At 45.2% G+C, this 16,888-nt stretch overlaps 2 protein-coding genes across 6 annotated transcripts in view; both read right to left on the bottom strand.

The window, feature by feature from the left end:
- Positions 1–2,848: 2,848 nt before the first annotated feature.
- Positions 2,849–5,435, bottom strand: FIGNL1 (fidgetin like 1). Its single transcript, XM_054285044.1, has one exon. The coding sequence runs from the start codon at positions 5,433–5,435 to the stop codon at positions 3,366–3,368; it is 2,070 nt and encodes a 689-aa protein (XP_054141019.1). The 3' UTR covers positions 2,849–3,365.
- An 8,229-nt stretch (positions 5,436–13,664) lies between these two features.
- Positions 13,665–16,888, bottom strand: part of DDC (dopa decarboxylase) — a 46,420-nt gene continuing 43,196 nt past the window's right edge. For all 5 annotated transcript variants that reach the window (XM_054285062.1, XM_054285064.1, XM_054285066.1 and 2 more), the window contains one exon: positions 13,665–13,948. In XM_054285062.1, coding sequence (XP_054141037.1) covers positions 13,733–13,948 — 216 coding nt within the window. In that variant the 3' untranslated portion in view covers positions 13,665–13,732. The remainder of the gene's footprint in view (positions 13,949–16,888) is intronic.

The raw sequence follows: 16,888 nt of genomic DNA, 5'->3' as shown, positions 1-16,888 counted from the left end.
TTTGCTATCCCTGCTTTTACAGGAACTGTTCTGTGCTGGGTGCAGGTGTGAAGGTGTCAGTAGGGGAGGGCAGCAGGGGAGGCCTCCTTGGCTGGTTCCAGCAGACCCAAGGAGCAGGAGCCTGCACTGCAGCCCAGGGGACAGCCCATGCTGCTTTGTTGGGTGGGCTGTTTTCCAATGTCACGTTGGCTTGTGAGCAGTTCCATAATTTCTGTTAGAAGGAAATTGCCTTATTTCAAAAGGACAATCTTAGTGATGCCCTTAAGAGGCCAGTCTGGTTTCCATCCACTTGCCATTAGCAGGTGATGATCATTTCTGCCTCATCAGCTTTTTCCCCTACATGTGTTGGCACAGCTTTCTGCAAATGAAAATCCCCCAGGGGACTTCATGCAGCTCTGAGACAATTTAGCTAACTCAAATCCAAGATGCACTGAGGGTCTGAATTGCCTTGTTTATTAATAAGACCTGACTTTTCCAGGACTGCAATTATTTACCTTAAAAAGAAACTGAGAGATTGTGCACCCAACGTTGCTGAACCACAAAACCAGAGTTGTGCATTTCTTCTTCCAAAGATCAGCCAGCCAAAAAGAATAAATAATGAAGTACATAGGTTTCTGCATACACTAAACAGATCCATTAAAGTGGATTTATCTGCACCATTTCCCTTAAATTACAATCATGCCCTATTTCTGTGCAATTTTCTGTATTTTGTGAAATTATGTTCCTGGCAGTCGAATTGCTGTGTGGTGGCACTGTTACAGAGGGTTATGAAACTCACCTTGGGCTGAAACTGCAAGTCCTGCTGGCTCTGAGCTCTGCAGCAAAGCCCAAAGAATGCTACATGGCTGAAGAGATGGTTGTGTCACCTGCATCATTACTAAAACACAAAAAACCTTACCTAATATTCCCTTTCACTATTTCTATGTGTTTCAAAAAAAAAACCAAAAAAAAACCAACGGCATGTTCATGTAATTCTTGTAATGAATAATCTAAAAAGTAGGAGGAAGAACAACAGCCTTGTCTGGTTCTACCTTTTATCTCGTTGACAATTTCCACTTTGCAGGAGACAAACACAGGAGCACAGAACTTATGTCCAAGTCCCTGTCACCTCAGGAGGAGCTTTATTCTCTGTCACCATGAGGATTCTCACTGGTCCCTCCTTGTGGAGCACTTCCATGAAAATGTGAAAATTCAGATGTAGAGATGACCACAGAATGCACACCAGAATAATTCCCAGCATAAATAAGGCAATTATTTATTCATAAATAAGGCATTTATTAACCCTTGAGCAACCTTAATTTGACTAAACAATGAAAATTCTCTGGTGTTTCACTCACTTGCCTGAACAACGAAATTAAAGAAATGTTTGGAGAAAGCAAACATCTTACCTAGTAAGTGTCTATAACTCTCCAAAATGTAACTTGCAAAAACAGACTTAATCTCATAATCTTTACCCAAGTGGCACAAAAGTCGATTGGTTTGAACTACATCACACATTTATTCTTTCAGAATAATCTAATTATTCTATTTTCACAATCTCAAAAATGAAGACAAATTCCCATACCTGAATTTTTACAACTCTGCAAAACAATTTCTGATATATATTGGACTTTACTAAAAACATAAGCTATGAATAAAACTGACTCATTTGTTTAAATCAGGATGAGCTCTAAGAAATTCTAAGCCTTCCAAATTATTCTGAATTCAAGGCTCACTGTAATCTCCTGGTTTCCAAATGTCTTTAAAAAATGCCAGTTAAACAGCATTCATCCAGTTTCACAGAAATCTGAGGAAGAGCAGCTTTTAAGCTCTGCATTTTCCCCAATAGGAGGAAAAGTTCTTTTAGAGAAACTGAAAACGAAGCACAGACAGCAGAGCTGCCAGCTCTGCCACACTGACAAGGGAATCCAAAGGAAATATTTCCATTTATTTTCCTTTCAGGGGCAGCTGTGCTCAGTCAGTGGGCAGGGACAGGTTATGTGAATAAAAGGCTGTGCATTCTTTCATGCCTCAGGTAAGAAAGCCAAATGCAAGCTAGCCAAGAATTTTACCGTTGATGCATGAGGACTTTTTAAGGAGCAGTGGAACCCAGGAGGTGCTGGGACATGGTATTTCTCCTTCCTGACCACTAGAGCCCAGCACTCTTGGAGTAAGGCATCTTCCATCCGAATCTGATGGATCCAGCTGCTGCTGCTTCTGCCTGGGGGTCCAGCCAGGAGCGAGGTGAGCCCCCAGTCCAAACCAGTGGATACAAAACCAAACACACACACAGAGCCAAGGACAGAGAGTGGGCATGTCCTTCCCAGCACACACACACACAAATGCACTCTCATAAACACCCACAGCCCCACCCTGTCCCTCAGCTCCAGCCCCAAGCACCGAGTCACCAGTGTGTGACACAAGCCCCACACTCTCCAGTTTCACCAGGACACCTCACTCACAGGGCCTTCAGACGCTGCCACGAGATTTAACTTTATCAAATACCCAAGCCCAGACCTTGAGCCCCCTTGTCCTGCCTCTGGGGGCTCTTTCCAAATCCTGCTCTTCCTCCTTACCAGCTTGTCCAGCCCTTAGTTTAGCAGTGAGTTTTGGATGCCTACAGCACCTGGTTGCCCACACTGGCTACCCCACAGCTGGGCCAGATCCTAAAGCCCCTGTGACCCACGGCCTCTTCTCCACCTGCAGGTGTCCAGACCTGCCAATAAAGCACACCCATACATGCTGATGCAGCACAGAAAGTAAGGTCAAGCAGAAAATCATCAAAAAAAGTTTTTAATGAGAAGCTGGGATTGACTGCAGTAATGAGCCAAAAGGCTGTCAGACAAGAGCAACTTTCAAGAGACCTCCCTCTTTTGTCCTCCCTTCCATTTTTCCATGTAAGTCCACATCCATCTGCATCCTCTCCTCCCAAACAAAGCACCTCTAATTATTCTTCCCTATCCAGTTTTGCCATGCTCCTACCCAAAATCAGTATTTCTGCTATTACTTGAATCCCTTACTGACACAGCATGGTGGACCTTGCAAGATTTCCCCAATATTCCTTCCAATTATTTTTGAGGTTTGATAACCTTCCCCTTAAACATCAGTGAAATTTGTTTCCGTCTCTCCCAGCAATCTGTAAATGCTGTCAGCCTCTCCAATGCCACTGCTGTTCAGCAATTTCTCATATCATGAGCTGCAGTTCCTCGTGGACTTTTCAGCTGGCAAAGCCTCAGCCAGAGCCTGGACATCTGCCAGCATAACATGAGGAGGTTTAATTCCAGGACAGAAGCAAACCAAAGTGCAGAAGCACTGAATTGCCACAGGTTTGATACGTGGCAGTGCTGAAACCCTACCCTGCTCCAGCGGAACAGCTGCGGTGCAGCTCATCTGCCGCAGCCAAAGGTCTGGTTCCAGGTTTCATAGAGCTCCAGGTCCTTGGGGGACACGCTGGGCCGCACCGTCCTCAGGGCGCTCTCAAAGTCCAGGAAGGAGATGGGCCGCACCTGCTCCGGCGTGATGGTGGCAATGTCCATGGCCTGCAGGCTGCGGATGGGGCCCAGGGAAGCCTCCCGACAGAGCTGGGTCATGTCTGCCCCAGAAAACCCATCGGTCTTCTGGACTATGAGCTTGATTTCCTCCTCATTCAGAGAGCAGTGCTCCCGTGCCATCAGCCGGGTGACAATCTGCTTCCTGGCGGAGCCTTCGGGCAGAGGGATGTACAGCCTCTTCACCAGTCGCCTCCGGGCCGCCTCATCGATTTCCTGGGGCCGATTCGTGGCTCCAATCACCAGGATCCGATCTTCAGAGGAGGTCGTTGCCCCATCCAACTGCACCAGAAATTCGGTTTTTATTCTCCTGGAGGACTCGTGCTCGCCCTCTCCGCGCTGGGACAGCAGGGAGTCGATCTCGTCGATGAAGATCACGGCGGGCTGCTGGCAGCGCGCCACGGCGAACAGCGCGCGCACCATCTTCTCCCCCTCGCCCACCCACTTGGACGTCAGGGAGGAGGCGCTGATGCTGAAAAAAGTTGCTCCAGACTGGCATGCGATGCACTTGCCTATGAGGGTCTTGCCAGTGCCAGGGGGGCCAAAGAGCAGGATTCCTTTGGGAGGACCACGCAAGCCGGTGAAGATGTCCGGTCTCAGCATGGGCCACACCACAATTTCCTTGATGGTGGCTTTGGCAAACTCCACTCCAGCAATGTCATCCCAGCCGACCGGAGGCCCGTGGTCCATGATCTCGTGCATGATGAGTTCAACCATTTTTGGTTCTATGTTTTTCAGCCGTTCATCCACAGGCAGCAAAGGGTCTGTTGATTCTCCTACATGAGGCTTACACTGTGCTCCTCCATTCTCACTTCCATCTGGTTTCGGAACTGGAGGCACAAACTTGCCGAACGGACCCCGAGACCTGCCCGCACCCAGGGATTTTTTTACTCCTCCGTATGATGAGACCGGTGCACGCTGGTTTTGAGATTTCTTTTGCTGATCCATCCACAGCTGTTCCTTTGCAGTTTTAAACCCGGGAGCACTGCTCTCTTCATTTCTGTTTCTCTGCCCTGAAAAACCATTAGTTTCTGTAGAAATGGAGGCTTGACACGGAGCAAGGCTAGGAACAGCTGTGCTGCCTTCATCAGCCAGACCATAGAACGCTTTTCTTTTCCCAGAATTTGCAGACCAGGCAGGTACAGCTGACTGGTTGAAAAGAGACGAATTTTGTCCATCATAACAGTTACCTGGCATTTTAGGAGAACTACTATTAGTGGCTTCTTTACTTCCAAAGAGTGGAGTGGCCTGGAAACCTGGAAGAACCTGTTTGCTTAAGGAGGCTGAAGCAGCAGGAAGCGTATCTGAAGTTCTGGTCACAGGAGGCACACTGCTTTGCAGGGACTTGGAAGATGAGGGATGCCCAAGGAGATCTGGTCCCTGACTGGCACATTTTGCTGAGGCAGCAGTGAGCTCAGCCTCCCCGGCACTGCCGAAGCCATGGAGTTTGGGAAGAGCCGGAGCAGCGGGGGTGCTGACCCCTTTACCAGCTCGCGCACGGGCATCTGTTGGTGCCATCTGAGAGCTCTGGAAAATTCTGCCAGCCCGCATCCTCTCTCGCACACACTTCAATTCAAACACGTTCTCTGTTGTCAAGGCAGATTGCCACTTGTCACTGTCACTTTGCTGACACTTTGCCAGAGTCAGGATGTTTTCCGCGTAGTTGTTCAAGCCAGTCTCCGCGTTGCCAGAGTCGACAATGGCAGAGTATTTCTCTGCGTAGCTCCTGAACAGGCTGGCAGCACAGGCCTGGGAGATCTCGGAGCTTGCCCATGCATACTGAATGCGCAGCACCTTGGCACGGTACCCATCTGCCTTCTGCCCCGGGGTGCAGGTGCCAGAGGTGACAGCAAAGGAACTTTCCTGCCACTCACTCAGGTGCGCCGCGCTGGCCCTGGGGGCCTCCATGGCTGACACTGGAACAGACAGAAAATTCCTGCAGTCACAAAATGCCATTTCACACCAGCTGCTTCCCCCCTGGCCTAAACACTCACACAGGAAAACCTACACCATTTTAACTGTGAGAAACAGAGCAGGAGGTCTTGCAAGCTACTTAGCCAGTCTGGGCACTTTAATCTTTTCAAAAAGCAACCAGCTTTGTGGAGCAAAGGCATTTAGACTGGGGTTCTCTTTTCTTCCTTGTCCAAAGAAAAGAAAAAAGTGGGGGGAAAAGAAAAAAGAGAGAGTTTGCTTCTAACCAGAGGTCTCCTGGGGAGGTAAGTAGGCTGCAAAGAATGGTAACAGATGGTCAAGCAAAAACTGGCCTTGTTAAATGAAATCACCAGTGCTTTCATTCTTACTTGACAGAATATGGCACTGTGCAGCAGAGGACAGAGGATACTCCACTGTCACAATGATTTCATTTATTACAGTGATGGTAATAAAAATGAAACAATTAAGCTAGTAAGTAAAATTGTGTAAAGTGTCTCCGAGGGGAGATAAAAATTAAATGAATAATCCTGAATGGAGCAAAGACTTCATATTAAGAAAATATTAACAGATTACTAGAAAATGTTCAAAACTGTTTCTTATATTTAGAAGGCACTAAAATGTCCTCATTTTAAACTTTAGAGGAGAAAAGGTCTTGCATGTTTAAAGCAATCCTTGTTTCTCAGCTTCAGAAAGTGGAATTTAAATTCCTTTAGTGTAGGGCTTTTTTTAAGAAATAGGGAAAATGACATTTGGTCCGGGAGGAGTATTTCATTTGACTTGAAATTATTTGCTCACGTTCATGATGTACTTTCTTTCTCTGCAAAGTATCGTGTCCATATATCCTGCACCCTTTCCAACAGAGGGTGAGTCAAGCTGCAGTCCTCTGGATCAGCTACAGACTGCACAGGAGTGCAGAGGAAGGTACAGGTGCCATGTTCATGCAAGGCTGGGGACACAGAACTGAAGGGATCCAGGCTCTGTGGGGGTGTCCTCCCTAATTATTTGCAAAAAATCCCATTAGACAACAGAGAGCACATTATGTTTATTGCCCAAATGCTTATATGGTTACACACACGATACATAATGAGAATGTAAGTCATTTTGGTTTGAATACTTTTTTTACTACAGCCCAAATTTGTAGAGCTGTTTAGAAAAGTCAAAATACATTTTACCTGCAAATCTGGCACCTCTACAAGCAAATCCAATTAAAACAAACAAACAAAACAAAACCACTTAAGTAAGACTTTCTCTCTGAAAAGTTACTGCCAACTTTTGCACCAGGAGAAGTGTAACGTGCGCTTAGAAAATCTGATACTAACTCACATCATCATCCATCCATAGCTGAGTGACAGATGAACAGGAGATGAAAGGCTGCAGCCTTTTACTTCTTTTCTCTAAAAGGCTTTCACTGTGCACATAATTTTTTTGCAACTGTTGAATCAAAAATATTTTAAGTGATATAAAAGCATAAATTCGGGAAAAGTTTAATAGCAGTATTTGCCCCCATGAAATACTTCCCAATACGTAATTCAGAGCACAAAATCTCAAGTTCACCACCACTTTCTTAAGGACTCGGTGGTCACCTTCATAGCACTGAGGGAAGGCCATAACAAGTGAACAGTGGTGACCAGGTTGAAATTGCAGTTTGATTATTCTCAGAATCACAGAATGAGGAAGGTTGGAAGAGATCACAGTGGTCAAACCTCCATGCTCAAGCAGGGTCATCCCAGCACACATGGCACAGCATTGTGTCCAGCCAGTTCCTGACTATCTCCAGTGAGGGAGACTCCACAGCCTCTCCGGGCAACCTGTTCCAGTGTGATCACTCCCACAGTAAAGAAGTTTTTCCCCATATCCAGATGGAACTTCCTATGCCTCAGTTTCTGCCCATTGACTCTTGTCCTATTGCTCGGCACCCCCAAGAAGAGCCTGGATGCGCCCTCTGGACACCCACCCTTTAGTTATTTATATACATCGTACACACCGTCTGGCATCATTCTCTCCCCCTGGTCTAACCCGTATTAGTTGTCCTCACAGCCTCACAACTTCTCTCCAAGAGAGCCACACGCACACACGCTCAGCCAGGACGGGGATATCGTGCTCCGTGTGCCCGCCTGGAGCCGGGGTGTATCGAAGCACGGCCACCCATGGATCTGGCACTCGGCTGCGCGCTCGCCTCAGCGCGGAGGGGCGGGAGCTGCCGCCGCCGCCGCCACAGGAGCACGCCCACACGGGGAAACACGGCCAGGTACGCGAGCACATCCCCCGCCCTTCAGCGCCCTCAGGCCGGCAATCCAGCCGGGAAGCTGCCCCGGCCATGGCTGAGCCCTCGCCGCCCTACCCAGCCGGCGGCCACGGCCCCTCAGCTCAGGAGCCCTGGCCGGCCCGGCAGCGGGTGCCCCCTCACGGCACAGGAAGCGGAGGCCACAGCCCCGAGAGGGTCCCGCCGCTCGCTCCCCTCCCCTCCCTGCTCCCTTCCCGTGTCCCCCCTCAGTCCCAGCCCTGCCGCTCTCGCTCCCCGCACCCACCGGCCGCCGCCGCCGCCGCCGCCAACCGCGCGCGCCCGCTCCGCGCCCGGCCCGCCCCGCACAGCCCGCCAATCGGGTAACAGCGCGCCGGGAGACGCAGCCAATCAGAGATCGGGAGGCCGGGCCGAGTGGGAGAAGGGCGGGTTTTCCGCGCTGACGTCACCCGCAGGGCTGGGAGGGTCGGCGCGCGGCTCAGCGGGCGCTCCCTATTGGCTGCGCCTGAGGAGGGCGCCGACTAATGGGCGTGGGGTCCGTGCCTTGGGAGGCGGGGCCGGCCCCGCGCTGCGTGTGGTGGGGCGCGCGCCTGCTCTGAGGGGCCCGGCGGGATCCTTGGCGTGATCCTCCTCGGATCTCTCCGCGTGTTCCCTGCCGGATCCCTCCTGTCCCATCCGCATGTTCCCTCCTGGATCCCTTCCGTCCCCTTCACGTGTTCCCTCCCGAGTCCCTCCTGTCGCATCCGCGTGTTCCCTCACGGATCCCTCCCATCCCCTCCGCGCGTTCCTTTCCGGCTCCGTCCCGCGTCTCCCACCGAAGTCCCTGCCGGCGGTCCCGGCCGCTCCCCCGGTGCCGGTGTCTCGGCTCCCGCGCCTTGCCAGCCCTGCTCACACCCTTCTGAAAATCCTTTCTGGTCAGGGCTTGGTTCCTCAGTGAAGGTCAGAGCAGCCAAGAAGGGAGAGGCTGGAGAATGTAACAGTTTCTGTCACTTTTATTGCCTGTCCAGGCCACTTTCAGTGGCAGAAGAAAATGGGAACGTGGAGATGTGCAATTTCTGTGGGGCAGAGGAGGTCTTTCCCTTCCGTTCGGTGATTCAAGGAGCAGAATTGCTGTGGCTTCCTGTGTCAAACTCGGCTTTGGCTGCCCGAAACAGCAGGGCACCCCATCAGCATTCCCCAGCTGCCCGCTGTTTGTTCCTCTCCTGGCAGAGACCCTCTGGATGTCCTTTGCTGGGCTCACAGGCGGCCGGGCCAGTGGCGTCCCGGGCTGTGTCCCTGGCAGCAGCCCTCCCAGCAGGACGGGCTCCACAGGAGGTGGGTTCACTGACTGTGGCCCAAGCACAGCCCTAACCCTGGTGGTGACTGCGCGGCCACTGGTGGGTACCTGGCCCTTAGGCACACGAGCACTTGGTCTCCAGGGTCACCTATTTCATCTCTAGCCCTGTGGCACCGCTGCAGGACCACCACAGCCACCACGGCAGTGACACTTTCTAGCACTCCTGAAATTCACAACCGGTGCTGCACAGCCCTTTTTGGGAGAGCAGCTCTGACAAGGATGAGATGAATGACACACTCCTATACAGGGCAAAAGATGGTGCTCCACGTGGAAGTATCCCATGAACTGAATGTGGTGGTGGAGTCCCCATGTGGCTCACACCAACCCACGTTCAAATTAGCACACCAATCTAGATGCAAATGAGCACTCTAAGCTGCAGTTGCACCTCTGGTATTAACAGAGACGCTTCTGTGTGGGTGAACATTTTATTTCCCGTGAGGAACCTTTCCTGCAGTTACTGTCAGGTTTTTGTTATACATCAGGCTTGTTATGCCATCAGTGCAGACAGCACAATAAAGTGTCTGTGCTGGTGTGCAAGCTATCATCTCAGACCCAGCTGGGCTAGCATTTAAATAGCATGTGATGCTGCTGCCATCAAATTTCTCCCAGTGCATGCCTGATTTCCCTGGGATTGCACAGAGGCAGGGAGCACAGCAGCCTTGGGGACTGCAGCCAGGCAGGACTGATGTCATGGGCCCCTTCCCTGTCCTACTGGATGTCATTGGAACTACAAACCAAAGCTGAAGCTGGGCAGGTGGCTCCAGTGGCAGATCCAGCTGCAGCACTGTGCAGAACTTGGCAGAAGGGTCAGCACTGGCCCTTCTGGATATGGCCAGGTATTTTTCAGACTCCTGTTGCTGAGGAGGAAACTTCCTGCAGGAAAATTTGCCAACTCTCATTTGCAAAGTAATTTGAAGGACACATTGAAAAAAGTCCTTGGTGGTGAAAATCAGGACACTGACTTCATTAGAGTGGGGAAGTTGGGCCTCTTAGAGCGCATCTGGCATCAATGAGACGAGAAAAGCTTAGTTAAGTACAAAGAGACAATAGCTGTAGTTTTGTAGTTTATTTATATTGCCAATTAAAACCTATATGTGTGTTCAGGAGGTTTTGGGTACAGATTGTAAAGGGAGTCAACAGCTCACAAATCATAATTAGAGCATTAGACTTCTGATTATTTTCCACTTAGAACATACAAACTCTACATATGCTATACAGATGTTATCCATTGATGGTTATTTAACCTGCCGTCACCAACCACCCCGGTCTTCAGGATCCTCAGTTTTATTTCTCATTTGCTTCTGTCTTTGAGCAATTCAAATTTTTACATCTCAAGGTTTAGACTGCTGTTGTAAGGCAACTTCAATGTGATTACTACTCATCACACAGGGTGATGAGTAGTACTTCAACAACAAAACAGCCATGAGCAGAATCTTGTATGTAAATGCGAGAAAAAATTAAAAATTTAATAATTATAATGCAGTTCAGAGTATAATATATTACCAATACTTTCATAAATACATACATTTTCATTATTTCACCATCAGTAATAAAATATAATCTGTCATTAAGAATGTAAGGACTGTACTCTGCTAGTTTAAAAAAAATAAATTGAGGTTCCTGAAAGTAAAAGTCAGGTTTTTCCCTCCTTCTCTAATAGCTGCAGTCTTCCTGGAGATGTGGATATTCTACCAAAGTACAGTTCTGGGATTTTCTAATTACTTTTAATATCAAACAGTATTCATCACAGGCACAGGATATATTAGCTTTTGCACACAAGGCACAATAAATCCAGGTTAACATTAACTATTCATAAATACAGTGTTTCTCACTTACAGACACGTTGCAAAGCTACAGAACAGAAACAGCAGTTATGATCTTCTTTAAAATGTTCCTTCTCGAGTTGATTACACAGCCCATATTTCCTTTTCAGATGACCTAATGTTAATAGTCTAAGAAGGAATTATCACATGGAGAGAAGAAGGTATGAGAGACTGAATACCATGAAGGCCTTCACTGTTTACATATTTGGCTCATTCTAGAATTTCAGAAAAACCAGAACCTGAACTTCAGGTTTCAGTACTGGGCTAGAGAGGGGGAAATGTAATTCCAAGGGTCTCATCACTGCTGTTTATCAGACAGATTTACTAATGTCACTTAAAAAAAAAAAAAAAAAAACAAAAATTAACTTTTACTCCATCTTTATTTTAAATTAGCCTTTATCTTTAATTCTTTGCCAACAGGAGTTTCTGTATCTGGAAAACAGCCACTTCTAAAACTGATATCTAGATACTGAAAAATTTAATTGAATGTCAGTTTTGGCAGTATTTTCCCACAAATGTCTAAAGGGATATGTGTCTAATTCTGGGCTGTTGGGGTCATTTCACCTCTTCTATGTTTGGGTGTGCATCCTGCCTGCATCCCAGTTTTCCAGCAGTTTGAGGCTCACACAGGCATCATTCATCTCTGCTCTGGTTTCCATGGAGCAGATTTCCAGCAGAATCTTCTTATGTTCAGTTTAGGGGTGCCTTACGTTAGGCCTTTCTTTTCTAACACTTATTAGTCAGATTTTTCATTTCAATTATAGTCACCTAAGCCCAGAGCAACTCCATTTCATTTCAGTGGAATTATCCTGGATTTACTCTGTGATCCAAATCTGATCTCTCTTTTCTTTTTTTTTTTCCTGGACAGTCCTGGTTATGTATTTCACATACAAAATCCTGGTCTGTCTCGCAGAGAACAGGTAATTCTTTGGCTTCAAGATTCTAGAGTTTTCATAATGTAAAAGATGTAAAATTGTATCAGTGTGGAAGATACATTTTAGGGATGAACATTGTTTTCCAGGTCATGAGATCTGAATAAGGTTGTTTAAAAAAAAAATTATAGCAGTCTACCACTCCACTGCATTATGCTACCACAGAAAAGCTGAATTTCATGCTGGTTCTGCTGAAGAGAATGATGCTATCAAAATTTCTGACACTGTAGCTGACAGTAGTATCTTGTGTCAGTCACCTGCTCAAATGTTACTGGGTTTTATCAAATTCATTGGTTATCCCTTTCTCCATCTGTTACCTGGGAAATCAGTTCCTTATGGAAATAGCAATCCTTCCCAATTTGCACCCCAGGAATGAGAGATCAGGAAAGACAGAGGTAGGAGCAGACCATGTGCCATATTAACTGTCCTGATCCATTTTCCCTGGTCTACTTGCAACTTCCCAACTGTAGCAAGTATGCCTGAAAGGGATGGAGCAGGAAAGCTGAATAGTTGTGCACATTGCTCAAGAGGCTGTAGAAGTTAATATGAGCATTAAAAAGAAGATTGAAATGCAATTTCATATGTAGAAATGAATCCTACATTTTATCTTTCTTTGAGCAGCTATTTATGTTGTTCTTATTTACACAGAAATAACTGTCTGGAATTTATGTTTTTAAAATGGCAAAAGTACTTTGTCACTTGATATTGTTCTGACTTTCACCTCTAACTTTCATTTTAGCTCTTCACTATGCCTGCATTTGACAGGATGATGTATGAACGTTTTGTGTCAAAGATATATGATTTGACTTTCTCAGAAAGAGGTTTTCCAGTATTTTCATTTTCCATTCATCACTCTTAATCTAAGAAGACCACTGATGGGGGCACCAAAGCTGATTTGAGGGGTTTGTTCTCTTACTTCCTATTTTTATTGTCACTTGCTTTCTCAATTGCTAGCTAATTTGAGAAACTAAAAGTGATATTTTTGACATCACATTTCTTAGCACATTTTGTCAAAGATTTATTACACCATGAAGTAATCAAAATGGTAGCCATAAAAACAAATCACAGCTCAGTTTTGCAGAACATATCTTACAGACTATTTTCAATTAATCACTGCTGATAATACCTTGATTAGAAATACAGAATACCAGGTAGCACATAGCTTTTGGCAAAACTCTTTAGGAGGAGCTTTTCAGGGACCTCATTATGAATGATCAGTCTGGAAACCAATAGCCAGCATAACCTATTTGCTGGATTTGACAAAACTGCAGTTTTAAAAGCAAATCATTTAGGGGAAAATAGAGAACTTGCCAGAAGGATGATTAGTAATCAGTTAATGCTCATTCTCCCAAGTCTGGCTATGCAGTGAAGGAAGTCTTGAAGGTTCTTTGTCCTTTGTTCATTTACAAAATTTCTGCAGGAAGTGTATCATGACACGATAGTACCCCAAATCCTGGCAACATTTGTGCATGCCTATTCAGATACCAACATATTTAGAACCTGAACTAAACTTCCCCAACTTGGGTTCTTTCTGCAGTCATAGTCACGTTAAATTAATTGGTTATAAGACCTCTATGAAGAAAGTGGGGAGTGTGCTAGAGGTGAATGGGGACAATGGAGGGAGCACCAACCCTTCCATTTCCATTACTTGGTTGAACAAATGCTCTTGACTATAAACTGGTAGCAAATGACAGCTCAATTCTCCTTGGCTATGTGCATCCTGGAAACAGGCAAGATGAAACTACAGTACAGAGGAGGAATGGCTATGGTTACAACTCAACTTACTGGCAAGGATTTTGCTACTGCAGCTGGGCTATATAACAACAGGTTTTGTACTTTCTTCCTTCATAGTTTGACTTTACCACCTGCGCCTAAAATAAAACTTGGCAACACAGAGAAAGCCAGTTAATTACCTCATCTCCACTTACACTTCACTGCTGTTACTGCTGGTGGTGGTTGTGCTCCCATGTTTTCAGAAGATCAGTTGCCAGCTGTGAGATGTGCTGCCAGGCAAATTTGATGTGGGTGGATTCCACTGTGCGGGAACAAACAGCAAAGCGTAGCACAAACTTCTCTCGCAGGTGGCACGGGACCAGATGGATCTTCTTGGCATCATTTATGCTTTTTAGAAGTGCCTCATTTAGTTCATTTGAGCCCTGAAATCATTGTAATTCAATGAATGTGGCAATGAGTTTCAGAAACAATTCTGGAAAATGTAAATCCCACCAAGCAGGCAAGCTCAAGTAGCACCAGTAACAAGGAGTCACCTTCTCATCTCTCAGTGCTTTGCCATCAAAGGATCGCAAAAAGATAATGATGTATGAGAGAAGTTTTGGGCCACAAAGAGATTTAGGGATTACTTTCAGTTTAGAAGCAGTGCTCACACTGGGGCATTTGTGATAGTTGACTGCCTTTTTGTGACCTAAGATCATGAGCTATGTTAAAAACATTCATTATTGTATCTGTGTTATTACAGTCTTCTTGGATCTAATCAAACAAACATCGGAGGAAGTTTTGCAGTGAGCTATGCTAACTTTCCTCACTTAAGCATGGCTGCTGTGAGACATTCTTTTGAATATGAAATCTTACCCTTAATTAAAAAACGTTTAAGGTAATATATCCCTGGCATAATTAGGTTTCATATGATCAGTGGAAACCCTAAAAAAGTATTTGCCTCAATTCTATAGGCGTTACCCACCACAGAAGCCTCAGAGGAAGTATCTTAGGTAGGGTGCAACCTTTACTCCATCTGTTACACTGGTGGCAACACACAATTGCAAGAGATTCTGGGAGCATCTGCATTTTTACTGCAGTGCCCCCTTACTGAACACGGTCTGTGGAAAAAGAATTGCAAATGGACAAATCCCTCTGTTCAGCATCCTGACCAGAAAACACCTTCTCCGAAATCCAATTGTGACTTTCCTGTTTACATAAGGCAGACAGTTTCCTACTGGCAGCAAGGATAAATGTATAATTCTCACATTTTTAGATCATATTCAGAATTAAGAGTTGAACCCATGTCAAAACTTTGTTCTGTCTTAGCACAAGTTATGATGAATTTGGTGTGTAGTCCTAAAATTCATGGCTTAGCCTTACTCTTCTAGGAGATATTTATGTGACTGAAATGCTCCTAGCTAAGAAAATGGACCAACTTTGGTGTTTTTTAAGTCCCCAGCTATTACAGGTCAGTCGCTGCTGACAGTGATGTCCTGCTTTCTTATCAAAGGCAATGCATTATTAAAATGACAGTCCTTGCTTTTAATATCAAATGCACAGTGCTGACTTTCAGGCAATACAAGCAGTTACATGATGTTAAGTTGGCAGGAGGAGGGAGAAAGATTAATTTATCTTTCTTCTGTTCTGCTCTCACAGCTCCACCTTAGGGCTGCTGTGGCACTCAGGTGTCACGTCAAATTGAAGTTGGTAGTGACTAATCCTCTCCCAGAGCTTTGAGAAGGCAGCTTTGATTGAGTCTGTGAGCTTCAAGAAGACAGCATTCTCACCCCCTTGGAGAAATTACTAGCTTGGCTTGTATTCATCTGCAGTCATGACAAGGAGGCCTAAAACTAACCCTTTGGCATGACATATTTGATGAAATAATTATAATATGAAAGTCATAGGTAATTAGTCCATTTGCTCAACAGTGTGAAAGGCAAAAAAATTAAAAGTTACAGCTAAGCAAAAAAATTTCAAAGGGCTTCTCAAGAACAAAGGAAGTAAGGAAAAAAATCATACTTTTACAGCTGTGCCTGTATTATGTAGTTCAAGTCCCCTGACCCTTAATCCTACTGCAACTACATAAAAGTAACAAATGTCCTGCTTCTAAGATGTATGAATTATATAAATTATATGATTTTATGAATTATAAAAATGATAGAAAGATTTTTGAAAGAGTGATATAAACAGCAAATAAAGTTGTTAAAATAGCTATAAAAACCTCCTAATTTGAAAGCTTGCTAGGTTGGTTTTTTTTCATTTTTTTTGGATCAACACTGCTCTTTTAACACTGATTTTCAGTGGAATCAGGCCTTTATTCTACAACTTGTCCCAAAGGTTTCTTTGCTAAAGGTCCAATATTTACCTCCTATTTTAAAATTGTCTTTCCCTATAGATGCAATTTCTTCCTCTGAATCATGAGGGACAGGAGAACAGATGTAGATGAGCTACTGGTCTGATCAAAAGTGACAATTCCTGTGTTGCTATGCTCTATTTCACCAGAACTGTTCCTTCAAAGTAAATGTAGAGCACTGACTAACAGCTGTGTCTGGATCTGCAAAACTAGTGTTTGCTTGTTCCATGTGAGAGAGCAGACCGCAACCAGCATTTTGTTATTGAGCAATAAAAGCCACAGAACATATCCCTCAACATCTTTTAAATGTTATTGTTAGGAAAGAGATTATATTCATGTTTCCATTGACCGAAAAAACTACATCTGTAATATGCCTGATCCCTTAAAACAGGGTCTTTTTAAATTTTGGTTTAAACATTATAAATTCAAACAAAACCATTTTCCTATTCCAGGTGAACTCACCATTACTTTATTATTTACTTGTTAGCTTCTTCAGCCATTTGCATCAAACTCAAGTAACTGGGGCAACAGAATGACTGAGAAAAGAATTTGTTGAAAATAAACTACCCAGAAAGAGAAAAGATGTGCTTGGATGCCTTCAGAAAAGCGAAAAGCTCATTTAGGTATCATGTTAACTAAAAAACACTAGTGCTGTTGTTGTTATTGTTGCTTGGTGGTCAGATCCAGGGTTACAATCCAGTCCTCTGCAGAGGCTTTAGCTGCAAGCTCTTCTAGAAAATGACTTCTTTACCTAAACTGAGACACTGATCCCCTTTTAATGGCTGATTGAAACAAATGAGCTCTCCCAACTACTGCAGCTTTTATTTTCTAAATACAGAATGAGTTTTCTAATTTCTGTTGGGCAAGGTCTCCACCTCAATGAACTTGGCGCTTTGAGAGATTTTGGGGAATAAAAGGCCAAACAGGGCAAAAGGATCATGTTCAGCAATAAAAAGCAGACCAGGAAAGCTGGCCTCCCATGTAACCTGTTCTAAACACATCTTACTTCAATTTTCCCAGTTTTGCC

This window comes from Melozone crissalis, unplaced genomic scaffold (assembly GCF_028551555.1).
Source record: "Melozone crissalis strain CALT ecotype California unplaced genomic scaffold, PUWL_Pcris_2 ptg000042l_1, whole genome shotgun sequence".
NCBI lineage: Eukaryota > Metazoa > Chordata > Aves > Passeriformes > Passerellidae > Melozone > Melozone crissalis.
The sequence above is the reverse complement of the archived record's forward strand: the minus strand, read 5'-3'. Positions and strand labels throughout refer to the sequence as shown.

What these genes read in the sequence shown, in the direction of transcription:
- FIGNL1 (XM_054285044.1), bottom strand. Translation starts at nt 5,435, where the DNA reads ATGGAGGCCCCCAGGGCCAGCGCGGCGCACCTGAGTGAGTGGCAGGAA.